The sequence below is a fragment of the Micromys minutus genome (genome assembly GCF_963924665.1).
Source record: "Micromys minutus genome assembly, chromosome: 1".
NCBI classification, from domain to species: Eukaryota; Metazoa; Chordata; class Mammalia; order Rodentia; family Muridae; genus Micromys; species Micromys minutus.
The window spans coordinates 27,168,853-27,187,821 of NC_137969.1; the positions used below are offsets into that span (position 1 = coordinate 27,168,853).

Here is an 18,969-nt window from a genome sequence, read left to right on the forward strand (position 1 = left end):
CATGTATCTCGCAGGGCGATCCTTCCCTCACTGACACCCGAGGAAGGCCCTCTTGGATGTGTGCAGATGTCTATTGATGTTTTTGGCCACTCTGGGGCATTGGCCTGGCACAGACACACATGGCTAGGCTCTAGGCATGGCTTACTCCACCTGGCTCAGACTCTGGCTCTACTTGGTCTGTGGAGCAGCTTTGCTGGCAGGCTGTAGAGCTTGTGAACAACGTTTACATGTCTATTTGCCAGGTGGCTTGCTCAGCATGTGGAGAGGAAAGCTCCTGGGTGCCTGTGGAGCAGTGTCAGGATAGCTGTAGCGTGGTGGTGTTCTAGAATCCCCCTGGCTTCATCATGGAGAGGAGGTTTGCAGTGGTAACTGCATGCAACAGAATATGTTGCTTTTACTTAGCTCAGAAGATTCCTGGCATGGACAGCATCCTGGCCAGCCAGCCTGCCTTTCCTTTTTCTTTCTTTTTGTGGCTATAGGTGCTGGTGCTTCCCTTGAGGCATGGTGTCAATTCAAGTCATGATAGGTGTGGTCTCAGGGATGGTAGTTTTTTGTGTCATGTTCTTTGTTGAGTGGTGGTTATTTCTCTGTTAATCGAGGAGACTGCAGAGGACAGTGGGGTCCAGCAGTGTTTTCTCACATGTGTCAGACCAGTGCGGAAGTCCTGAGGTGAAGGCAGGCTTCTGATTGCAGACCCAGGTGTCATCTTCTATTGTTGGGAGTGCCTAGGGTCTACTGTCCTGCATTTGGATGTTTCCACTGTCCAGCAGGGCCACAGGAAATATACTGCAGAGTCTTCCAGCTAGTACAATGACAGTCAAATTCATCTTGATTTAAGTAAAAAAATAAATTACTCCCTTTCATCTTGTGATCAAAATCTAACTGCTTATATCTCTAAGGATTTGCCTTTTGGAATATTGCTTCTTAAATTGGCTTGCTGGGTTTTGCTTTGTTTTTTGAGACAGGGTTTCTGTGTGTACCCTCCCAGATAGCCCAGAAACTGAGCATACTGTAACTCTCCCGAGCATGGGATGACAGCTGTGTGCATAGCTGAGTGCCATATGCCTAGCAGAGAGTCACTTGCTATAGCTGAACAATAAAAACAAAACACTGCAGTTTGTCTTGTTGAGACAACTAATTCCTGTAAAAACACAGCCCTGAGGAAGAAGCCGTGTTCTCCCTTGGGCTCATGTGTTTATGTTCAATTGTGATGGGCCTGTTTCTAGGGATCTTCTAATCAGAAAGTAGATTTTTGCCAAGAGTGGTAGCACATTTTTGAAACTCCAGCATTCAGAAAGTAGGAGGTAGAAGATCGGAAGTTCAAGGCCACTCTCGGTTATATAGCAAATTTAAAGCCACCCTAGACTACTTTGTCTGTCTGTCCGTCCTTATTCCTACAAATTTTGGAGGTTTTTTGTTTTGTATCACTAATTCGCTGGTGTTCTGAAGACCAGTGTGGTCTGTGTCTTGGCATCTGTGTTGCTTCCCGGTTCCCACGGCCCTCCTAGAGCCCTTACGTAGTGGCACAGACAGGGATGTGTGAACTGAGCACTGCAGGAGGGAAACACAAGGTCACACCAGGGAAGTGGCAGCAAAGCAAGGCCTAGCCGTGTCAAAGGCAGGTGGTGTGTGTAGCCCTAACATATATGCATCTCAGGACATGGGTGAGTTCCAAGAGACATGTGAAGCAGTCTGAGGTTGTGGGGCAAGTGGACCGTGCCACCAGACAGAAGATCTGGCAAGTGAGTCCAAACCCTGTGAACTCAGAATTGAGAATGGTAGGAATGGGGTCAACTCCCTGCCTAACACTACCTGCTCAGAACGTGTAGCTACGACACCCCACTGAGAGGACCACAACAGTTAGCTATTTAATCCCTGACTCACCCTGAATAAGGTGTATGCATTCACATTAGCCATCAAATATAGTAGTTTGAACAAGCACAGTCTCTTCATCGAGAATCAGAGCAATGGGTAGGCCTTCGTAAAGAACAGCACCCAACTCTCCCAGAGAAGGCCTTCACATGCTCTCAGCACTCACTTGGAATCAAACTGGGTTCTGCTCCCCACCTTCCACTTCCTGCCTGGCTCATGGATGCTGTAAGGGGAAATGTGGACCAGGACCCTCCACCCCTTCCCAATTCCCAGCGGTATGCCAGCAGTTCCTGGGTACACAGGAGACTGGGAACCACAGCAGTTGTCCCAGACTCTGCTATTTCCCACTTGGGAAAACATGGACAGAGGCCTTCCATTCCAGACTGCATTTTTCCACCTCTGAGCAACACTCCAGGCACCCCAGCCACAAGGCAGAACACAGCCCTCTGGGTAGGCAAGTCTTTTTCAGTTGGTGAGCTCTGGTTTGGAGCAGAGACTGGTAGTTGAGTTCAGAGTGGACATGCAGACAGTACAACCTCTTAGCTGGCTCTAATGGCTCTGTGCCCTGGGTGTGCCTTGGGTAGCATATGCTAGAGGCAGCCCAAGATGCTGGCAAGGCTCAGAGGGCATACCTGGACAAGGGTATTTAGAGACTCCTTGAGTGTTTTTGGCTTAGAGGTTTTAGAATGAAAAAGCTCTTCACATGTTGTATTTGAGAAGATGAGAGTGGACAGCAGGAAGCAGGACTGAGGCAGTTAGGGATTGAGGAATGAGCCTTGTGTGTATGTGGGTCTAGCAAAATAGGCTGCGGGATGTAGCCTTCTCTGAGGTCTTTGGCTCTGGGGCTTCCCGGGTAGGAGTTAGGTACTCACACACCCGGTGTCTCTGGTCTTGGTGGGTTCCATGCTGGGCTTCCCAGAAACAGCCTAGCAGGCATTATGGGAGCTCTGTGGCTCTGGTTTCTGATGAGGCCAGGGATGAGGTAAGCAGAGTCCAAGTCACAGCTCTATGGCTGTCACCGGTGCTTGGTGACTGGGATGGGCTAGATACCCTCCTGGGCAGGCAGAGTGTTGTCTTGCCTAGCACCTACCAGAAATGCCTTCAGCCCGTGTATTTTCTATTGCAGACTTTAAAAAACTCAAAGAGCCTTTGTTCCCTGGACTATGAAGATGATGAAGATGACACCCAGGCGAAGACTGTTGTGTCCTCTCCATGTAACTCACAGGGCCTCGTGGGCATCATCACACCCAGCTCTAGCCCAAGTATTCCCAGGCCTGGCCCTGCCAGCCCCAGTGTCTGGGCTTTAGGGGAGCCGGAGGTCAGCACAGGCGAGGGTGGGAGCAGTGGGGACCCCAGTGACTGGGACAGTGCAGGAGAGGAGGGCATCTTCCCACTGGACCACGGCGACCTGGACCTGGAGCAGATTGAGAACAACTGACTTCGGCTGAGCAGTGGTTGATGTCTGTCACCTTGGTGCCTGACCAGTGGAAATAACTTGTGTGTTATTTTGAAAATTGAGGCGTAATTTTGATTCAGTTTTTCCTAAAGAAGTATTTTGCATTTTTATGGCTTCTACAGTTTGGGAGAGCTTCTCTATTTTGAAATGGGTTTTCAGAGGGCATTCTATTAAACACAATTCTACATAGATTCTCTTTTTGTCAGAAGCCTGCTGTGAAAACGAGTGTGATTTGCTAGACAGCCTTGGGGCTGATGGTCTGCAGACTCCCTGGGGACGGATCACAGCCTGAGAGCTTGGGGTGTTACATGCACTTTGCCTTTGATATCTGCAGTTGGCAAGTTGCTGACTTGAACCACTCACCAGCTTTCTGATGGTGAAGTGCTGGCTGGCTGGGTGGATTGGACTAAGTCTTGAGACTGCTTTTCTGTAACCTAGTGGCTTTAGGCTTCTGGGGCATGAAGTGGCCGTTACCAGTCCAAGAAAGTGATGCTTCTAGCAGCATGGCTATCACCTCTTCAGAGACTTTAACCCCTGGGATGTCCACTGAGGGAACACTATTATGAGAAAGGGCTTTGTGACAACACAGGAAATTATCATCTCTGGAGAAACTTTATTGTATGAAAGGTGATTAACATTAGTTCTGCTTCTCTCTCAGATGATCTGGGACATACATCAGGTTATGTGGAGGTTGGCTTTCAGGGTCTCTTAACCTTTTTTCTGTGACTGGGAACCAGCATTATGCCAGCCACTGTGCCCTGCCCCTATTAACAGACAGCAGACCCACTGTGAGTCTGTGTTCAGTGGCTCTTGTCTGACACATTGACTTCAAGGTTTCCTTTCTGTTGATGTCCCAAAGGGTTTTGTTTTAAATCTGGGCTGCATCTGAAGAGCCCTCTGAGACAGGCAGCCACCCAGCTAGTTTGCATGGCTACACCAAAGCTTCTAGTGTTTGGTTCTAGAACAGCCTGGTTTATTTAATGGGTGTCATCACAGTGCGTTACTCAGAAGTCACTCAGGCCAAGGATTGAGCAGTGTGACTTCGTAATTCTGCAACCAGTTGGTTAGCATCGTATATTACCCAGGGCTGATGAGTTTTCCTTACTCAGGCTTATGGCCTAGCACTGAGAACTGCCCCTCTGTGGCTTCTGGTCTCAGCTTTATGATAAATGACCTGGCTCCCTTGCTGTGGACCACTAGAATCCTGTGTGAGATCACCCATTCCTTGGCCTGTCATCTGAGGACATCACTCTAAAGCTGTTGAGTGTCTCCCATGCCAACGAGGGCCTCTTAGCCACCTGGCCTTCAGGAGGTGGGGTGTCCTCACAGAGGACTATAGGGATAATAGGTTTGCTTTATGTTCCACTCAGCATGTCTGAGTGGCTACATGCTTAAGCTGTCACCCTTTGCCATATACCCTGTGGCTTTTCTTCAGTTCTTAGACAGAACTCAGACCTCACAAAGGCTACCATTTCTTCTGTTTCCAAAGCCTGTCCCCCTCCTCCAGTTGCCTCTGTTTTCTGCTCTGGGCCTCTGAGCTCTTCCCTGCCCTAACTTCTCAGCCTGGGTGGGGCCCTCTCCGATCTGCATAGGTGCCCTGTTTTCTACCAGCTAAGCAGCTTCTGGCTACAGCCCTACCAGACTTCCTCGGGCATTCTCACCTCTGCCAGCACCCACATGGGAGTACAACCTGCCTCTATCCCCAGACCCCTCGGTGAGGCTGATTTCCCAGCATCCTTACAGCTGCTGTTTGATAACTGTACTGCTGCTTTAGGTACACAGTTCAGTGACATCAAGACAGTCACATGACTTACATCTCTAGAACTTTTTATATCTTATATTTTAAATTTATCATTTACATATATGTGTGTTTTGCATGCATGCATGTATGCACAACATATATGTGCCTGGTGTCCTTAGATGTGAGAAGAGGTTCTCCTGGGACTGGAGTTAAAGAAGGTTGTGAGCTATCATGTGGGTTACTCAAGAGTAGCCTCTTTAAGATGGCTTTTAATCTCTGAGCCATCTTTCCAGCCCCTGAACCTTTTATATCTTGAAGCTAAATTATTCTTCCCCATTTGTCACCCTCGCCATTTTTCTAGTCCACCTCTGTCTTTAAACATTGGCATTACATGGGTTTTGTCTATATGACGTCTCAGGCATTTGTATATTGGAGTCTGTTAGACTTACTGTTTTTAAGGACGGACTAGATGGGTGGCCTGAAGCCTGCGTATCTTTGAATCCTGTTGAGATAGACGGACATACCCTGGTAGCTGTTCTCTGCCCAGCCTGCTCAGGCTCCCAGCTTCTACCTCAAGTGCTGTCTTCACAGGGGGTATCCTCTCATGTGCCCAGACCTCCTGCCTGTCCATGTGGGGCTCAGGTGGTACAGGTCTAGCTGGTGTAGATACAGTGGCGGATCCCAAGCATAATGCCCTCACCCAGGCCTGGCAGGCACAGACACCCCTGAAGGCTCACCAGAAAATTCGGTCTTAGGCATCCATGTGCCTTGCATTATTACCTGGCTGGTCCCTGGGCACTGGGTGCAGCTCTTGACTCGTGGGGGAGGCATCTGAGGAGGCATGTTCTGCTTAGGGAGAACAGATGGTGGTACAAAGGCTCTGGAGAAGGGACAAGTTTGGGTGCTGGCTGCAGCATAGGGACCTGGACTCCAGAGGCGAAAACAGGATTGGGGGCACAATAGTATATTAAAATTGGTTTAAGCACATAGGAGTAGACTTAAATCTCCTGTGAAAAGGAAACTACAGATGTAACTGTTCTCAGAAGTTGTATGCCATGACAAAAGCTGGACAGACTACAGGAAAAAATAATCACCAATATCCTCTCCCAAGGGGATTCAGGTAAGTGGTAAGGACAGACTGAGCTCATGTACATCCCCTGGTGATGCTCCTAACATCAGGAAGTGAAAGCATTTCAGGCATGGGGAATCTGAGTGTGACCAGGTTCTGTCAGTACATACCAAGGAATTGATATTTATTCAGAACTACCTGACCATACGTCCATAACAGATACAAAACTTCATTGTAAAAAGATTGATAAGAGGGCTGGAGAGGTGGCTCAACCATGAAGACCACTTGCTGCTTTTCCAGAGGATCTGAGTCCAGTCCCAGCACCGTATCAGGTATCTACCGACTCCTTGTAATCCTGGCGCCTGGGCATCCAACACCCACTTCTGGCCTCTACAGACACATACACAAGTGACATACAAATGTGTACATTCACACACATTAAATATTCACAAGAAATGCACTTATGTAACTCATGGGTCAAAGAAGAAATAATAGGAATTAAAACATTTAGAACTAACAGTGAGGCTCTGTGACAGCTCTTGTCTGACTCCTCCAGTCAGGGGCTGGGCAGTAGAGTACTTTCCTAGAATCCACCAGTGAAGGACAGTAAAGTTCTGACCTGGAACCTACCAGTAAGAGGCAAATGACATGGCTTGATAATAGAGCACTGGCTTAGAGTCTAACAGTGAGAGACTTGGAGGTGAGGCTTGAGTGGTGTGACTGAGTCTTGGCTTAGAGGGGCAGCTAGGCCAGAGAGCATTTATTTGCCTGGCATGTCTGAGACTCTGGGTTCATCCCTAGTACCAAACAAAACCAACCAAACAAACAAAAGAACAAAACAAGAAAACTCAAAAACCAAAGTCCAAAATGAAAACAACCACCCACCCAAAAACCCAGAAAATCTCTAGGATTAGATGCTAGAGGAGAGGATGCGTACCAGAATTCATAAGACATATATGAAGTTGTATATAGAAGGTAACTTATAATCTTAGGTGATTGTACTAGGAAAAAAAGTTGAACATGAATAAGCTAAGCTTCCAGTTTAAGAAATGAAAAGAATAGCAAGTGTTCTCCCTCCTCCCCAAGCATCAGTATTCTGGGTTTCCCATTCATAGGTGCCCTCCTGAGAAGTAGTAATCTTCCTTCTCAACCCTTCAAAAATGCAAAAAGTTTGCAGGGCAGTTGCTCATGCTCATAATTCTTGCTCAGGATGAACAGTTTGTCACCAGTTCACTGATGTGGAGTTCCAGGTCAGCTGGGGCTACTTAAGATCCTGTTTTAGAAAAAAGTTAACAGAAAAATAAAAACCTATTCTTAGTTCCAGATCTTTACCCAGGGGACATTTAGCTTAACAGTAGTCATTTGCTCAATAAGGAAGAAAGAATAAATCTTAAAAAGAAAGTTCAAGAGATGGCAAGGAAGGGTTAAGAGCATTGGGCTGTTCTTCCAAAGTCCTAGGTTTGGTTATTAGCATCCATATGTCAGCTCACAGCTGCCTATAACTCCAGTTCCAAAGGTTTCAGTGTCCTTTTCTGGCCACTGTGGGCGCCTTAACCTTCTCTCCTCCCCCTTCTTTTTAAAGACTTGAGTGTTCTATCTTCATATATACCTACATGCCAGAAGAGGGCACCAGATCACAGTGTAGATGATTGTGAGCCACCATGTGGGTGCTGGGAATTGAACTGAGGACCTCAGCAAGAGCAACCAGTGTTAACTTTTGAGCCATCTCTCCAGCCCCTCTGCCCCACCAAATAAACCCCCTTTAAGGGGAGATAAATATTAAGATGAAGGCAGAGATGCCAGAAACTGCCCACCAAGCAGCAGTGAAACAAACCTGCCGGCTATGCTTGGAACTGGAACTTGCTTTTCATTTCTGTTGCTGTGATAAAATACCCTGAGGAAAAGGTAATATACAGGGAAGAGAGTTTGTTTTAGTTCACAGTTTCAGGTGAGAGTCCACTATAGCAGTGAAGTCAGGGCGTCAGAAACGGCTCGGTACATCACATCCACAGTCAAGAGCAGAGATGTTAATGCATGCGTACCTACTGCTCAGCTCACTTTCTCTACTCTCATACAGTCAGGATCCAAAGCTAGGGAGTGATGCCTCCCATGGTGACTGGGTCTTCCCAAATCAATTAAGACCAGAACTGTCCCCCACAGACATGCCCACAGGCCACCCTGACCTAACTCCTTGAGACTATCTTCATAGATGATTCTAGATTGTGACGGTAAGACCTAACCATCACACTGACCAAGGTTTCAGAAATGATAAACACTTCTAGGAATGGAAGGCGGGACAGTACCAAAGGTAGATTGAAAAAAAGTGTGGGGGGGCAATGTTAGGGGCGGCTCAGAGGAGATGGACACATTCTTGAGGAGTAAGGTCAGGGACTGACTCAAGAAGAAAGAGAAACTACAGATAGTCCTCTGGCCATAAGCTCATCTGAATGGTAGTGAGACACTTGACCTGAGCTGGATATAGCAGAGTATACCTGTTAATGTCAGCACTCGGACTGAGGCAGAAGAACCATGAGTTCCCAGGCAGCCTAGGCTACAGAATAGAGGAGAGAGAGAGAGAGAGAGAGAGAGAGAGAGAGAGAGAGAGAGAGAGAGAGAGAGAGAGAGAGAGATATCTAGGGGTTTGGAGAGAGAGCTTCACAGCACTTGTTGCTCTTACAGAGGACCCAGCTTTGATTTCCTAGAACTCACGTGGTGGCTCACAACCATCCCTAACTTCAGATCCAGGGACTGGCAACCATGCACTTGGGGCATATACACACACAAAGTAAAACATTCACAAAGCAAATAAATGTTTAAAAAAAAATAAGCATGGCTCCAGGTGATTAAAAAAAAACAACTTAAAAATTACATTTATGGGGCTTGGGAAGTGGTTTAGCAGTTAAGAGCACTTGCTGCTCCTGCAGAGGACTTGGGTTTGAGTCTCATCACCCACATGGCAGCTCACAACCATCTCTAACTCCAGTTTTAGGGGACCCAGTGTTCTCTTCTGCCCTCTCCAGGTCACAGACATACCATATGTATATATGTATGTGTGTGTGTGTTCACACACATATATGTATCATTTATGTGGTGTGTTCACACGTGTGCATACCCAAGTCCACTGTATATATGAGCATTCATATGCACAGGAGCCATAGTGGGTATGTGGAAGTTAGATCAACTTGTGAGAGTCAGTTTTCTCCTCCCACTATGTGGGTTTTGAGAACCATACTTAGGTTGGCAGGCTGGTGGCTGGTACCTTTTCCTGTTCAGCCATCTCACCCACACTGTTCTAGATAATTCTTATAGGCCAGCCTCCCCCCCCCCCATCTTCCTCCTCCTCTTCTTTTGAGACAGGGTCTCATAATCAAGGTTGACCTCAACTTGTAACCAAAGATGACCTTGAATTCCTAATCTCCCTCAAAGTGCTGGAATCACCACCAAGCATGCACCATCAAGCTCAGCATAAAATGTCAGTTTCTGAGAACAGAGAAAAAGAAATCCTTCTTAAAGCATAGCACAAGGCACATGAAACCAGACAGAATCTGTGAGCTGAGGCAGAGGGCTGGTCTGCTCTCATTCTTCCTTCATATCTAGACGGCATAGGGGAGGGGGAGGGAGATTGTGGCCTCATAGTCACTTCCAGTTTGGGGACTTGGAGAGGGGTCAGAAGGTAGCTAGAGCCTCAGCTGGTCCTGGTGATGAGTGGCTACCACCACCAACACACTTTGCTCTCTTCCCAACACCCGAACAAGGGTTTTGGTTGCACAGAGAAACTCAGGCCCTCCAAGATCAAGGCTACAGGTAGGTGGTGACCTTTATGGTCTCATGTCCACAGCCTCCAGCTAGTCCTCCGCACAGCCAGGAAGAAGGCTCATCCTTCACAGTAGCCACCAATCTGCCCCTAGAGGGGGATGTTGAACTGGTTCCATCTGCAGTTCACTTCCCCACTACAGAGAGCCTCTCCCAGGTCTCCAGCGGGATTTTGCCCTTTGAGGTAGGTGTACTGCAGAGGTCACTCTGAGGGGTGGGTTTCTGTTCCTTGTTGTATTAGACTGGAAGCAAGCCCACCAGCTGGAGCCTCACAACGCCTCTTTCTATCGTTCTGCATTTGTGGATCTTTAAGTTAATTCTGGTAATTTATATTGTCTCAAAATTGTCAATTTCGTCAAGAATATCAACTGTATTAGCTTGTCACTTTCAATCTCCTCTGCTGTTCTGACTTCCCTCTCCACATCCTTGTGGGCCTGTGTGTGTGTGTGTGTGTGTGTGTGTGTGTGTGTGTGTGTGTGTGTGTCTTTGCGGATTAGACTGGCCAGAGGTTTATTTTATTTATTTATTTATTTAGAGGAACCAGCTCCTGGATTTACGGAGAGGCACTCCCATTTTTCTTGTTTCCAATTCATTAATCCGCCTTTATCTTTACCCCCTCCTGCCTCCTGTGGATTTACTTTATTGTTCTGTTTTTCCCTCCTTGTGTCGAATGTTTAGTTCATTTATTTTCAGTCGCTCTTGCTCAGTAATAAAAACATTTAAGGTTGTGAATTCTCCGCCAACTCCCTGAAGCTGCTCCACGAACGCGTAGTTAGTTTCTCTTCCAGCATAATTGTAAAATCGCCTGTCAGCCGCGTTTTATTAACTCCCTGGCTTAGGGATAATTTAGGAGAGCATCTCCCAATTTCTAAACCATCTGGCTTTAGTTTTTAGATCCTCTCTTGAACTTTCCAGGTTTCTTGCTTTGGTTTAAATAATGATGTCTATAGAAAACTGTGTGTGCATGAAGATGGACCCTCCCACACACATATATGTACATGCACACAAGTATCATGTGCATCCTTGTGCCTCTGTGCACATGCTTGTTTATACACTGCACAGTTCTACATACAGAGCCATGAATATGGGCCTAGATGATGGCTATGTGTGCCTCTCTCTGTCTGTGTAGGGTCTACAAACTCATTTGTATGTATGTACCTATGTGTGTGTGTGTACATGTTTTTATATACCTGTGTGTTTGCATGTGAGTCTATGTATGTGTGTGTTTCTGTGTATACAATGTACTATGTGCATCTATGTGACTATGTAGATGTGTATATACTCAGATATAGTCTGCATCCACACCCAAGCACATGTATGTGCATACATGCAGAATGAACTGTGGCTTTGGTGAGCATGCCATCTGTAGGGATCTGTGAACATACAGCTGCCCAGTCTGGGACATCTGTGAGAAGAGTCACTCCAGCTTACTTCTCTTGATTCAGGGTTTCTGGTGAAATCCGGGCATCATCCAGGGTGGTCTGAAGATTGGCCTCTGTAGGGAGAGCTGGGGTCTCCCCATGTTCATCACACATCCCAGGCTCACGGGCACTATGGTGATCAGGGCTAAGGGTGGGACTACCAGAAATCCTCTAAAATCAGTGGGAGACATACCTTGATGTCACTGGGCTCACCCTGAAGAGGCCTCTGAGGAATCTTGCACAGAATGAAGTAGAGATGGGCTTGACCTGGGGCCAAGGGGCTCACATGGTTGAACCACAGAGCTTTGTGGAAGGGCACTGGGAGATTTTCAGATACATTTCAGTCTCTTTTGAGTTTGTTAATTAAAATCATGGGAGAACTGAGATTCATTCTTGGCTAAGATGATCATGTGGCATCCTGAGCTGTCATCACACAATGCTATAGACTAGGCTAAACATTGACAATCTTTTCAAAATTTGGCACTCTACCATTGACTTTTCCTTTGAGACAGGGTTTCTCTGTATAGTCCTACTGTCCTGGAACTTGCTCTGTAGACCAGGTTGACTTAAAATTGGGATATCTCTGCCTCTGTTGCTGCCTCACAAGTGCTGGGATTAAAGGTGTGTGTATGACCACTGCCCAGCCATTTTAACCAGGTTCTCTGTTCCTGGCTGTTGGCACCCCCGTTCTCCCTCCCTATTCTGTGTCCCTCACGTATTTGTCAGTCTCAAGACTTGTCTATTTCATTTTTTTTTCATAATTTCTCCAGGTTTATACATGTTGTGGGAGTGTCTGACTTTCATTTCTTTTTGAAACAGAACAATATTCCATCAAACACAGTTTCCTTCCCTGCTGACATTGGGCACCGACAACAGCCTATTTATAAGCAGTGGTGTGCATGTGTCTTGAGACCTTGCTCCATTCTTTAACGTCTATACCCAGAAGTAGAGTTGCAGGGTCACATGTGACGGTTAATTCATCGTCAGCCTGACAGCAATGACCTCTGAGTAGAACTTCCACCTTCATGAAATCAGCTGTGTCTGCTTATGAACAACTGTCCCAGCTGGACTTCCTACCTGTTGGCATTTCTTCATGGAGGGAGGGAGCACGAAGGTCATCATGCCCTGATCTGACTGTTTAGTCACTTGCCAGTTGTATGCAGTGCTGCCCAGACTGCACCTGGCTGTCTTGTGGAAGCAACCGGGTATACAGACTAGGGAAGATGGGAAGGGGTCCAGCTACGAGAGTCATCCATACTGGGTTCAGAACATACAGTGTGGCATCTTTAAGGCCACCCATGATCCTGTCAGCAGCCAACCCCTCATCTGTGCTCTGTAAGTAGTCTAATAAACTCACTGTTTCCCAAGAGGGACCATCAACAGAACTGAACTTTGGTTTGCCGTTGGAACTGCAGAACGGTCTGGGAGGAAGTGCTGCTCAGTCATCCTGCCCCAGGAGAACACTGGCACAGCAGCTGGATTTGGAATGACCATGGAAACACGTCTGGTATGCCTATGAAGGAGTTTCCAGAAAGGTTTAACTGAGGAAAGAAGACCTACCCCGAATGCTGGCGACATCAGAGAAAGCAAGCCGAGTGCCAGAATTCATCTCTTTGTGCTTCCTGACTATAGGCGCCATGTGACCAGCCACATGCTCCTGATGTTATTTTGCTCTCTCCTTCATGACAGGCCAAGTAACTAACACTTCATCGCTAATCACGTTGTTTAGCTTTTGAGGCACCAACTCTCTTCCATGGTGGCTGTGCCACTGTGCATGTCACCGTTGAGGTGACGAGGGCTCTGGCTTACCCACGTCCTCACCGCACTTGGTGGGTTCTGTCTCTGTCCTGTTCTGTTTGGCATTCTAACATTCACACACATGGCCTGGAAAGATGTGCTGATATCTAATTTGCTTTATCGCAGCAAATTGGTTTAAACTTTATGTGGCGATTTCACTGGGCATTCTGCCTGTGCTTGGTGTCCTAGTTTGCTTCCTGTTGTGGTAAACGACATGGCCAAAAGGAACTTGGGGGGAGTAAAGGGTTTATTTGGCTTTCACTTCACCAGTGACAGAAGCCAAGGCAGGAGCTCAAGCAGAGGCTGGGAGGAGCCTTGCTCCCAGGCTCACAGCCAGGTAACCCTCTTCTACCTCCCTTGACCACCAGAGCTCTTTCTCATAAGTCAGCAACCAAAAAACTATCTCACAGACATGGCCACAGGCCATGTGCATCTGCACTAGTTAATAGTATTCAAATCACTCTTGCTCTTGTAGCCTTGCTCTCCCACCTCTACCCCTCCTCTTCCCTTTCCCCCCCCCCCCACATGCTCATGGCCGGCCTCTACTCCTCTCTCTCTCTCTCTCTCTCTCTCTCTCTCTCTCTCTCTCTCTCTCTGCCTTTGCCACCCTCTTAACTCTCCCATAATCTGAATAAACTCTATTCTGTACTCTAAAAAAAAAAAAATAGTATTCAAATCTATAGCTCGACTTTCTTATGGTCCTTTATTTCCTCTTTTGACAAGGTCTCCCTATTATGTAGCCCTGGTTGTCCTGGAACTAACTCTGAAGACCAAGTTGGCCCACAACTCTTCTTTTTATGTGACATCATGCCTACCTCCTGACACATTAGTTATTGATTGCTGCATTAATTCCACGCAGGCTGACTTATCTATGCCTTCCCACAGTTTTGACGGTACATAGAAGCTTAGGATTATACATTTTTTATGAATTGAAACTTTTAAGTTAACATTTTTTTGTTTGTTTCTGGTAGTACTTTTTTTACCTAAATTCGATTTTCCCTGAACTTCCCTCTGCATTTCTCTTCCACCTCACCTGCTTGTGTCTGACAGCTTAGCTCTCACTGATCTGAAAATGCCTTTATTTGCCCGGTTTTGAAGGTTGCTTGCTAGATAGAGCTTGTCTCTTTGCAAACTTGAAAAAAAATTACACTTATTTTTGTGTATTATTGTGTTTGGGGTGGGACGTGTGTGCCCTGGTACACACATGGATGTATGAGGACAGCTTGTGGGAGTCTGCTCTATCCTCCAAGGAAGGAATGTGACTGTCACCAGACCCCTTTTGGTTTTTCTAAGAAGTATTCCCGTTGTCCGGCTTGCGTAGTTCGGGTAAGTTCTCACCTCTGCTTTCTCAGTGAGGTTCCCGGCAGGTGCTTTGCACTGGTTGTCCTGACGCTGCATGCTGTCCTTGAAGCCCTCACTGAGCCCCTGCGGGGAGCTCCCCTGTGTCACTGTTGGAGTGATTGGGGCTGTGGATTTGGACAGACAGCACCTACTCTCTGGACTCGTAGTTCATGCTGCTAGCCAAGCCTGGTCACCTCCCTATGCCTGCTGTCTCTGGAACGGCTCCTGCTAGGTATGGTCTTTCCCCCTCCAACTTGCTCTCCAAGGCATCCCTCAGTCCCTCAGCGAACTGGCCTTGCTACGCTCTTCAGTGTGGGCCGCCAGCTTCCTCAACCTCAGAAGCCAGGGCTTCGCAGCAGACCGAGAGCTTTCTCATCCCACCTGACCACTGTCACATTCTGCTTTTCTGTAACTTCTGCAGCCTTGTCACGGACCTTCCATCTCAACCTATTAGTGACAAGGTGAGCTCCAGCAGGTGACAGGGTAAACTCCAGCCTTGGCTATCCCTTTTCCTAGAAACGTCAAGGGCCTCACCCTCTCAGGGCCTGTGGCTTTAGTGTCCTAGCTTTCCTTCCTGATGGTGCCACAACTTTGTCCATCTGTCAGTCCAGCCACTTGCCTCTCAGCTGCCCTGTAAGGCTTGAACTTCCTTGTGTGTTTTCCCAGTGCCATGAACCATAACCACCTTTCATGGGCTCTCCACTTTGACAAGCTCCTCTTTGCCCTTTGCATTTCATTGATTCCTCCAGGGTCAGTCACCCTCAGCACCTTGCCGCTCAGCAAGGACAGCATAGTTCACAAGCAAGTGACAAAGGTAGTCTTTGTTTCCTGCTCCTCCAGGGACCTCTCACATCTGCCAAATCCTGTTCATCGAAGTGACCCTCCCCTTCAGGAGCACAAAGACAATGAGGAGCATGCTTCACAGAGCCAGAAACCACAGGGATGCATGACAGAGGAGACCCAGGCACTGTCCCCAGAGTGCATGTGTATCTCCCTCAGTTCCTTGCTGTGCACAGCTGAGCTTGGAGCCTGGTCAGAGATGTGCCCTGCAGTTCCAGAGGCTCAAGTGACATACCCCGCCCATCTCAGTGACTTCCCAGGTAGAATTCATCCTGGAGCTTCGAGGGGTGGGACTGAGATTATTCGTCTCCCCCAGCACAAATAGTGTCTTGTGACTGTTGAGGTGGCTTCCCAGGAGCACTCTTTTGCTAAAATATATGAAACTCGTTGATTTGGGATATTAATTTTATACACGACTATATATGTGAACTACTCATCCTTGTAAGACTTTAAAGTAAAAAATTCTATAACATAAAATTAACCATTTTTTTAATTGAACAACTTTATTTTTAAAAAACAAAGATAAATGTACAGATTTTTAAGAATTTTTGCATAAGAGTATACGCATACATTTTTGTCAGTACTTGATTTTTTTTTAAGGTTTGGTAGTGTGCATTAAGATCTTACTAGTTACAAAGAGCATAAAGTACATGTCAAACAAGATGTAACCTGGAATTAGTCAAAGTTTTCTTGGTGTGTAAAGATTAAGCATAATGGTTTTTTTTCTTTTCTTTTCTTGAACTTCATATAGTCTGTGAGTTGTTTCTGAGGTGTTCAGAGCTTTCTGGGGTTAGTATCCAATTATCAGTGACTGCATATTATGTCTGTTCTTTTGTGACTGGGTTATCTCACTCAGGATGATATTCTCTAGATGCATCCATTTTCTTAAGAATTTCATAAAGTCATTGTTTCTGGTGGCTGAGTAGTACTCCACTGTGTAATTATACCACAATTTTTGTATCCATTCATCTACTGAAGGACATCTGGGTTCTTTCCAGCTTCTGGCTATTATAAATAGAGCTGCTATGAACATTGTGGTGCATGCGTCTTTGTTGTATGTTGGAGTGTCTCTGGGGTATATGCCCAGAAGTGGAATAGCTGTGTCCTCAGGTAGTACTATGTCCAATTTTCTGAGGAATCGCCAGACTGATTTCCAGAGTGTTTGTAAAAATTAACCATTTTTAAAAAAAGATTTATTTATTTTATGTATGTCAGTCCACTTTTACTGTCTTCAGACACACCAGAAGAGGGCAAAAAACCCCTTACAGATGGTTGTAAGCCATCGTGTGGTTGCTGGGAATTGAACTCAGGACCTCTGGAAGAACAGTCAGTGTTCTTAACTGCTGAGCCATCTCTCCAGCCCAAAATTAACCATTTTTTAAAGTGCACAATGGAGTAGCATTTAGTACATTCAGAAGACTGAAGATACCACTTTTCTCAGTTCCAAGACATTTTGCCCTAGAATGAAGCCCACCAAAATCTCTGAAACCTAGCCCCCTGGAGCAGGGGAGTACTCTGCTTCAGCCCTGGGGACCAGCAGACCCTTCCATCTGGATATATCTGCAAAATGATTTGCTCAGTCTACATATGTACATCTGCCCACATTTGTAGTTTGGGGGTTTTGTTGTTGTTGTTGTTGTTGTTGCTTGTTTTGTTTTGCCAAGTATGTGTGCATGAATATGAAGGTCAGAGAGCAATTTTGTGGAGCCAGTTCTCTCCAGGGATGGAACCCAGACCGTCAAGTTTTATGCACTGAGCATCTCACTGGCTCCACATTGGTGTTTTATTTATTTATTTTTGTGTGTGTGTGTGTGTGTGTGTGTGTGTGTGTGTGTAGAGGTCAGAGGACAACCAGTGGAAGTTGGTTCCCTCTTTCTACCACATGGGTCCCTGGTATTGAACTCGGCTCATCAGGCTTGGCAGCAAATGCCTTTACCCACTGAGCCATCTCACTGGGCCCCACACTAGTGTTTTTAAAGTGAATGCCAGGCCTGAGATGCACTGGGACCTTGCTGAAGGGTCTTGGGTAAGGTGGAGGTGGCTGGGTTGTGCTCTGCCAGGCACTGGATCAGCTTGTTCCAGATGCAGAAGAGGCCTGCTGAGCACAGAGTGTATGGTCAAGGGATTTTTCGGAGTCATGGCAGTTAGGGCCTTGAGTGACAAGATTGTCCTTGAGTCAAAGGAGTCCTGGGATTATTAGGGAAGGTTGGCTCTTAGTGGAAATGGTGGCACTGGTGGCGATTTGAACCTTGTGTGAGCTGCTCAAGGGGACAAGATTGAAGCATGAGTAGCTGGAGCCATGGAGAAGCCACCCCTCATCAGTGGGCCTGAGGACATAGTGGAGACAGGTGTGGCCCTTCCTGTGGTGGCCCAGCCCAATGCCACTCTGAAACTAAGAGCCTGGGCATTGCTGTCTGGCCCTGTTGTATGTGTGGTCTGTTCCACACAAATGTCATCCATTGTGAAGCTGAAACCAAGGCAGATGAACATTAGGACACCTGATGCTGAGGGCAGAAAGATTCCCAGATAGAATGAGAATGCCCAGAAACCAGCCTGATCTCCACAGCTCCCTGCTTCTCCCTGGCCAGGCCTAGTACTGACCTTAGGCCACCCTGGGGCCTAAAGGATTCCGCCTCCTTTGGCCAATCTTCTGCCTTCAGCAGCCACTGGGTGGCAGCAGAGATCAGCCCTAGCAGTGCCTGTATCTGCATGTTGTAGTTGGCCTAGCCTGAGGTGCCCCAGAACAAGTGTCTGAGTGGGTGCTCTGACTTCCTGGACCCTTGTGGTGGAGAGAAAACTATGTCTACCCCACCAGTCTTGTGCTCCACAGGCCTGGCTCCTACTTTCTAGCTTGGTCTAGACTCTGGAGTTACCCTGAGGGCATCCGTGCTGCCCCTAGAAGAGAGCACTAGGCATCCTATAGAACTGTGGATGGGAAGGAGACCCTTACCCATGCTCCCTGGAAACCGCGAGGACTGTTCATCAATTCAGGGAGGAGGAAGCCCCTGTGTGTGGCACCAGGCATAAACCCTGGACCTATGGAATCCTCACTCCTTGTTGCTAAGCGCTCCAGACTGTGAACACAGAGATGAGGAGACACTGCCTGTTGCTACGACACGCAAGCTGAATGGGGCTGTTTGCCGGAGTCATTTCATGGTGGGTAGGGAGACTCAAGGTTCAAGTCCAGGCCCCCTGATGTGGTGCATTGTCTCATTCCCCCACTGCACCTACCTTAAAAGCTGGCTTCTCCCCAGGTAGGATGACCAATGAAATAGTTGGTGGCACTGAGTCCTGGGCTCTGTTATCTTTTAGACCTTGGAAGTCCTGTCCCCACTGTCCAGAGGCCTTCTATGCATTCTTCACCAAGATAAAGCCTTTCTTGTGCTGCCCCAGCCTGTCCTTGCATTGTAGCTGGCTGGGCGTGGTGCTTTGTAACCAGTCGCACGAATCCCTCAATGCCATGCATCTGAGTCAAATCCTTGAGTCACCTAATGTGAATGGCTAGTGCAGATTCCAGCATCTTTCCTGGCAGGTGTGCCTGCTCATCTGTGCCCTGCAGGATAGCTAGGATGCATGGGTAGCCTTACCTTTCTGTCTACATGGAGTACTCCACCATTGC

General features: G+C 47.1%; 1 protein-coding gene across 2 annotated transcripts in view; it reads left to right on the forward strand.

Moving 5' to 3' along the window:
- The window catches only part of FAM53A (family with sequence similarity 53 member A), a 29,040-nt gene extending 25,523 nt beyond the window's left edge, over positions 1–3,517 (forward strand). For both annotated transcript variants that reach the window (XM_080909841.1, XM_080909840.1), the window contains exon 6: positions 2,999–3,517. In XM_080909841.1, the coding sequence (XP_080765967.1) occupies positions 2,999–3,310 (312 nt within the window). In that variant the 3' untranslated portion in view covers positions 3,311–3,517. The remainder of the gene's footprint in view (positions 1–2,998) is intronic.
- The last annotated feature ends 15,452 nt before the right edge of the window (positions 3,518–18,969 follow it).